Source organism: Plecotus auritus (genome assembly GCF_963455305.1).
Source record: "Plecotus auritus genome assembly, chromosome: 3".
NCBI classification, from domain to species: Eukaryota; Metazoa; Chordata; class Mammalia; order Chiroptera; family Vespertilionidae; genus Plecotus; species Plecotus auritus.
This window is the reverse complement of record NC_137772.1, coordinates 176,807,456-176,814,802: the sequence shown is the minus strand read 5'-3', so window position 1 is coordinate 176,814,802 and position 7,347 is coordinate 176,807,456. Positions and strand designations below refer to the sequence as shown.

At 60.3% G+C, this 7,347-nt stretch overlaps 1 protein-coding gene across 4 annotated transcripts in view; it reads right to left on the bottom strand.

Moving 5' to 3' along the window:
* Positions 1 to 238: 238 nt before the first annotated feature.
* Positions 239 to 7,347, bottom strand: part of NCKAP5L (NCK associated protein 5 like) — a 36,757-nt gene continuing 29,648 nt past the window's right edge. For 3 of the 4 annotated variants that reach the window (XM_080662811.1, XM_080662812.1, XM_080662810.1), the window contains 6 exons: positions 4,626 to 7,255; positions 2,916 to 3,075; positions 2,562 to 2,643; positions 1,928 to 2,236; positions 1,709 to 1,851; positions 239 to 1,126 (listed from right to left, as the gene is read on the bottom strand). In XM_080662811.1, coding sequence (XP_080518937.1) covers positions 911 to 1,126; positions 1,709 to 1,851; positions 1,928 to 2,236; positions 2,562 to 2,643; positions 2,916 to 3,075; positions 4,626 to 7,255 — 3,540 coding nt within the window. In that variant the 3' untranslated portion in view covers positions 239 to 910. Of the gene's footprint in view, positions 1,127 to 1,708; positions 1,852 to 1,927; positions 2,237 to 2,561; positions 2,644 to 2,915; positions 3,076 to 4,625; positions 7,256 to 7,347 lie in introns of those variants that run through there. The other variant, XM_080662813.1, reaches the window with a different exon arrangement.

Here is a 7,347-nt window from a genome sequence, read left to right as displayed (position 1 = left end):
TAAGTGCATGCCCACGGCTACCCTGCCCAAGCCCTGGACCAGGGGAATCTCCCCAACCCAGGCCTAAGCAGACCCAATCCCTCAATTCTAGGTGACCCCAGCCAGATCCCCTGGGAGGTGGGTTGCTTCACAAGGGCACCTAAGACAGAGTCTCACCCACACCCCTCACTCTGGTGCCCACAGTCTCCACCCACTTGTCCATCCCTGAGTCCTCCCACAGAACAAGCCGAGTCGGGGGCACAGAGGGGCCTTCATGTTTTATTAGGGATACTGCAGAAGCAGAGGCTGGAAGCAGAGCAGCCGCATTTATAACGACAGATAAATTAACCGCATTGCGGGATGAGGGTGGGGAGTGGGGATTGGGCCAGGTGCTTTAATATATAAAAAACAACAACAAAAAGACTGACAAATGACCCCAAAGACATGGGACAGGGGAGGGCAGCACCATTCAGACAGCAAGGAGAACCAGGGCAGATGAGAGAGAAGGCAACTTGACCCCTCGCCCCCAAACTCCTCCAACGCGGGGCCTCCGGCTTACCACGGAGGGGCTGGGGGCAGGGAGCAGCCAGGTTGGCGGAGATGGCACAGCTGGCGGGCAGGAAGCCCAGCACCACAAGATGGCTCAGGCTGAAGTAGGAGCTAGGGCTGGGGCAGCGGCCTGGAACCTAGTCCCTCAGAGGAGGAGCCTTACTCTGGGTGAGAGGAAGGACCAAAGGTGGCGTCTCTCCCTGAGCTGAGAGTGGTCACTCCTCCACAGCAGCGGAGGGCAGTGGGGGTGCCAGGCGCCCCCTTCACCTTCTGATCCATCTGCCTCTTTGGTCCCTGCAGGGAGGACCCCATGGCCCCGAGGGGGCAGGGCCTGAGGAGAGCCGGTCCAGTCTGTGTCTGAGAGGGGCCGAAGCACAGCTCCTCAGCCCTGACTCCCACAGGAGGAGAGTGAGTCGTAGAGCGAGTCACTGAGAGACTCTGAGGTTTCCAGCCCTGGGGGGCCCCCACTGGCCACTCTGCCTTCCTCACCCATATCCGATGTGCTGGGAGTGCGGCTACCCCCAAATGCCGGGCCCTGGGGCGCTGTAGTGGCTGGGCGGCTGCGGTCCAGGCTCCGCTTTCGGTCCACAGGCAGGGCCTGGGAAAGGAAGGGAAGCTCAGGAGGAAACTCCTCTCACCTCCTGGCCCTGCCCAAAGGCCTGGGCTCTGCCCTCGGGATGGGGGCTCTGCAGATGGGGTCCACCACAGGGGGGTGCACTCAGAGGAAGCTCGCTGGAGGCATGAGTGAGCACAGTCCTACCACGGTTCTGTGGGAGGAGAGAAACCCTTTCCAGAGAGGTGGAAGAAGGGAGACAGGGCCTGGCCAATGTGGCTCAGTGTCGACCCATAAACCAGGAGGTCACAGTTCGATTCCCGGTCAAGGCACATGCCCGGGTTGCGGGCTCGATCCCGTGTAGGGGCCAGGAGGCAGCTGATCAATGGTTCTTTCATCATTTATGTTTCTTTCTCTCTCTCTCTCCCTTTCCCTTCCTCTCTGAAATCAATAAAAACACATTAAAAAAAAAAAAAAAGGGAGGTGGGTGGGCTGCTCAGAGGGGCATCCAAGGGGCTCTCCACTCAATTCTCGTCCAGGAAAGGAAGTACCTCACAGGAAACACTGGTCTCTCCCTTATCCCCCTGCCCGCCAGTCTTATGCCCTTTCCCCTTCCACCATGCTCACCATGGGGGTCCTGGGCAGCCCCTCCAATTGTCGGGGTGGGCACAGGAAAGGGTCAGTGGAGCCACCGGCTGCCCTGGCATTGGGGAAGGTCCAGTTTTTGGCCAGCTGGACAGGAGGGGGAGGTCCTGGGTCTTCACAGGGATCTATGTGGTGACAAGGGGAAGGAGGTGGTGGTAGGTGGAGTACAGGGATAGCCCACCCACCTGTGCAGACACTCACCGTCAGGGCAGGTCTGATGGCCCCGGTGGCCGGGAGCAGCAGTGAGCAGGGCGGGGAAGGCTGGCATGCTGGGGTGCCGCCCGCTCACCAGCAGCTCTTCTATTCCTGGCACCTCACGCTCCAGGGTGTGGGCGCGGCGGGGGACTTTGGTAAGGGGTGGCGGCCGAGCTGGGGGCCCCCCGGGTGGGGGCTCCAGCCGTGGTGGCTTGGTCTTGGGAGGATTCTTGCTGGGGGTCCCACTGCTGCCATGGTCTGGGGGTGGGAAGGTCCCAATGCCACTGTCCAGGGTTCGAGTCAAGGAGCCACAGGCTGGGGGAGGGGAGGGTAAGTCATGAATGTGAGGCTGCAGGTGGCTCATCCACTCTGCCTTCTTCCAGTTTCCTGCCCCAACCTAGGTTCCACCCCTGGTCCAGGCCCCTCCAGGCCCAACAGGCTAGGTTGTCCCTGCCTACCCTGTCCCACCTTCCCTAGGTTTTGGGAAGGGTGGCAGGTACCCCGAGCGTAAGAAGTGATATATTTCTATACAGTCCCAGTGCCTGCCTGGTGATTGGTACCAATATGGCACTCAGGGCCTGGCATCCGCTGCAGTGACAGGAAGGGGTCAAGCCCTATTCTTGGCCCTTGATCTACAGACCTGTGAAGTGTGAGGTGGGCACTGGCTCGGCCAGGCTGACCTCTGAAGGCATCTCTTCCCGCCTTCCTGGCTCGCTGCTTGGCTGTGGGAAACAGGAGACCTCTGAGCACATTCGTCCCCTCCCCCAAACCCCTCTCCTAGCCTCAGCATTAGGACCCCTGAAGTATGGATCTGAGAGTGCCCAAAGCCTTCCAGCTTCCAGGAGGTCTTCTCCCCTTCCCAGCACCCTCCCATCCCCCACCAGAAATGCATTCAGCAGCTTCCAGGCCTCAGGGAGGGGAGCCCTCCAGGGTTAAGAGATCTGACAGGACCAAGAGATTAGCCCTCCACCCAGCCCTTGTCTCAAGACCTTACCTTCCCAGGTTTTCCGCAGCTCTGAAGAGGGCCCACCAGGCCATTTCGGGGCCCACAGGCTGGCCAGGGGTTCTTGGGGTCAGAGGACACTGGCTGGAAGTCACCATACTCGGGTTTGGGCTCCCTCCAGCTCTTGGGTGGCAGCTCCTTGCCATCCACCCTAGGGGCAACAGTGCAGGAGATGAGGGAGGCCTTGCTCCCACCAATGGTGAGGGTCTAGTGAGACACCCCCTCTGTCCCTGGGGAAGGGGACATATCCCTGGTGGTTGCCCACAACAACCCCTTCTGACAAGGGAACTGGCAGAGACCCTAGAGCAGCCTTGGGCAAACTACGGCCCGCGGGCCGGATCCCGCTGTTCTATCCGGTTCTCTTGCTCTCCCCTCTGCTCCTTTACTTTGAATTTATATTAGTTCACACAAACACTCCATCCATGCTTTTGTTCCGGCCCTCCGGTCCAGTTTCAGAACCCATTGTGGCCCTGGAATCAAAAAGTTTGCCCACCCCTGCCCTAGAGGAACCCCAGAGGGATAGCAGGGGCTGGGAAGGTGGGAGAACTCTCCCAAAGCTACCAGAGTCAAGCTTAGAGATCACTCAACAATGTTGGCAGATAGATGGCAAACCTGGTCACACACAACACACCCTGCCTGGCCCAGCTGAATTTGAGTGCTCTTGCTGTCCAAATCACACTTACCTGGGGCCCAATTCCTGCAGACATTCTGCCTTAACCTGGCCCAGACAGGGCAACCCCAAGGTGGGAGGCCACTTCTATACACCACAGCTCCCATTGCTGGGTCTGTGGCAGATGCCAAAGGGCAAGATGGGAAGGAGACCCCCCCCACTTTGTTCTATAGCAGGAGTGGGTGCCTTTTTTCTGCCAAGAGCCATTTGGACATTTATAACATTATTCACGGGCCACACAAAATTATCAACTGAAAAATTTAGCCTGTTGACCTAGCCAGTTAGGCTCAGTGGATAGAGCGTTGGCCTGCAGACTGAAGAGTCCCGGTTCAATTCTGGTCAAGGGCATGTGCCTTGGTCGCAAGCTTGAGGGGTCCCGGCCCTGGATGAGGCACAAATTGATGTCTCTCTCACATTGATATTTCTCTCTGCCTCTCCCCCTCCCTTCCACTCTCTCTAAAAATCAATGCAAAAATATCCCTGGGTAAAGATTAACAACAACAAAAATTATCCTGCTATATTTGGTCAAACATTTAATTAGCTCACCCTCAATGCCTTGGCAGGGCCAGGCCAAATGATTTCGTGGGCCTTATACGGCTCTTGGGCTAGATGTTCCCACCCCTGTTCTATAGAATGGGAAACCCCAGAGTGAGACTTCATCAGGCCATGGTTAGGAACCAACACCTCTTTGACTGCTGTGTGCAGGCATTTTGGTGAGCTGCCTCATCCGACACCGGAGATGATCCAGGAAAGTGTGGACTGTTCCCTCTTCCCAAATGAGAAACTGGGTCTCAGCAAGTCTGATATCAGCCAGAGAGGTGGGGAGCTGGGGAACAAACACCCCAACTTTCCTCTTGGTCAGGCCACTAACCCCCCAATATTTTGGTAGCATTTTGCTTGACCTCTGACCCCTTTTACCTCTGTGAAGCCTAAGCTCCCAGGCCAAGCATTCCCAGCCAGTCTTCGGTGTACCCATGGAGAGACAAGTGCCCTCAGTCACCAAGCAACTGTGACTGGTCCCAGGCCCTTACCTGTTGAGCAGCTGCTGCATGAAGGTGTCTGCGCCCTGGTACATGCCAGCCAGCTGGCCCTGGACCTGCCCCAGCCCTGCACTGGGCCCTGGTGCTGGTCCCCCGGGCCGTGGCCGGGCCCTGCTGCTCAGGTAGGCCTTCTCCTCCTCCAGCGCCCGGCGCAAATCCTCTGCCTTAGCCATCAGCTTGGAGATGTTGAGGCTCTCTGCCTCCAGCTTCCGGGATTCTACCTTTACCTCCTTCCGGAGCGGGGAGCCCCCGCTGGCCCCTTCCTTGCTCTTGGTGGCCTCGGTGCGGCGGTTTAGTGCTGGCAGCTTGCTCTTCTTAAGGCCAAACCAGCTGGCGATGCTGCTAGTGTTGCGGTGCTTAGCCTCGGTGCCTGGTGCCCGCTCCTGACCCTGGAGCCGCAGTACATTCTCCTCGATGCCCTTCATCACCTTCTCCTCAATGGCCGAGTGTAGGGCACGCCCCTCAGGGCCCTGGCTTAGGTCAGCAGGGCCAGGTGCTGAGGGTGTGGGCTGAGCCATGGTGCCACCACAGTCTGTCCACGGTGGGCCCTTCCCCTTGTCAGGCTTGGGGGGCTCCTTGGTGGCTGGCAGGGCCACAGGCCGGGGCACCACCTTGGTAGGTGACTTGGAAGGTAGTTTTGTCGGGCTGCCGTGGGGGCTCTTACTGGGCTTGCCCAGGCTGGGGGCTGAGGTTGGTACTTTGGCAGGGGTGCGGGGTACCTGGGGACACAGGGCCCCTGCCAGCCGGCTCTTGGCCAGCTCCACTTTGGTGAGGCAGCTCCTTGGTGAGACAGGCTCCAGGTCCACCCGGGCCCCCATGGAGTGGGAGGAGTAGACTCGGGCCCCAGGGTCCCCCAGGAGCCCAGGTTCCTGTTGCTTCAGGCTGCTTGTGCCCAAGGCCACTGCCCCCCGCAGGGCCCCCTTGGCTTCTGGCTGCTCAGGGGGCCTGGGGATGGAGAGTGCCAGGTCTCCAGTACTCTCCCCTGACCTCCCTGCTCCCCGCACCTTCTCAGTGCCAAGCCTGGCTGGCACCCCGTTCTTCTCTGGGCCCTGGGACCCCTCGGGGCCAGTCTTCAGTTTCCCCAGGGCTGCCAGTCTGTCCCGCAGAGGTGTGTAGCCAGGATCTCCAGGTCGCCGTCCTGACCCCTGGCTGGGCTTCTTGGCTGAGCTGCCTGGGGTCCTGCGGCCAGGATGGGGAGATTCCACGCCTGCCTTGTCCAAATTTTTCTCCTGGGGGCTCCCATAGGGGCAGGATTCTGGGAGGCAAGGGCTAAGGGGGGCTCCAGGGCTTCTGAGGACCTCAGGGGCCTGTTGCACCTCCAGAGTTAGTTGTGGGTAGGTGGGCACCTGCAATGGGGATGGGGGTGGCTCTGGAGAAGGTCCCCTAAAGGTGCTCCGGGAAAGGTCCAGGATGTTCTCGTAGCAGGGCGATACCACTGACCCCGGGGAGAGCATGGTGGAGAAGGCTGGCTGGGGAGGTCGGAGCTGTGCAGAGTCTGGGGTTGTGGAGCAGGGTGAAGGGCTGGTGGGCAGGCCCTGTACCCCTTCTGGGGACAGTTCTCCGCCACCCAGGCCCTTTCGGGCCAGCAGTGGGGAGGGGCTGCCATCCGAGCCACTGTTCCTGCAGGGGATTCGGGAGTTGCGGGGGAGCTGAGGGCTGAGCTGGGGGCCTCCTGGGCTGGGGACCTTCTCTGAGGCTGGAGGCAACTTTAGAAACTTGAGCCCTCTGGCTGGAGAGGGCAGAAGGGGTCCCTGGGCTTCCCCAGGAGAAGGGGAGCCAATTTGGAGCTTGCTTTTCACCTGAGATGAGGAGTGGGGGTGGCCAGGTCGAGAGCCCAAGGGGGCATCCCCCGCACTAACGAACATGCTGAGGAAGGGGAGGGACTCCTGGCCCTCTGAGGTAGCACCAAAGCCTGGCCTGTGAGCCTCTGGAGTACCTCCACCCCAAGTTGACTTGGGGAAGCCTTTGGACTTGGATAGCTGTGGGGGGCCCTGGTCTAGGGAGGATGGCTGCCCGGAGCCTGGGTGGTCCCCGTTGAGTGGGCCGGTGGCCCCGGCCAGGAAGGCCTGTAGGTAAGACTCTGTGTCCTCAAGGAGCTGACCCAGGTTCAACTGTTTGTGGGCCAGGGCCCTGAGCAGGGTGTCGGGGCTGGGCGCCTCATTGGGATCGCCTGCCTCATCAGAAGAGGAGGAGGAGCTGCTGCCTGGGGCACAGGGTGGGCCAGAGATGGCACCTTGGGCCTGCAGGGAGCCCCTACTAGGGCCCCAGGGCCGTCCAGCACCCTCTTCCTCCCCTTGGTTCCCCAAGAGGCGCTCCCAGTGTAGCAGGCCTCCCAGGCTACCAGGGCCTAATAGCAGGTAAGGGGGCCAAGGTGAGGGCTCAGGCTGGGGTGGGCCACACAGCTCGCCATTGATGGGCTCTGGGGAGCCAGGACCCTCACTTGGAGGCCGCCAGGGGGTGGCAGGTGAGCAGAGAAGCAAGGGGTCAGTCTCTTCCAGAGCTCTCAGCACCTCCAGGATCTGGGCTTTCTTTCGAAGAAATGGGGATAGGGCATCCAGCGCTGGGGGTGGGGCAGCTGGGGGTCCTGGGCCTCCTGGACGCAGCTGCTGCTCCAAGCACACCTTGGGGGAAAAACAGCATAAGGAGACCATGTGCAGACCCAGGACCTGAGCTGCGCATAACTGTGTATGGCAAGAACACAGCCGGCCTGGTT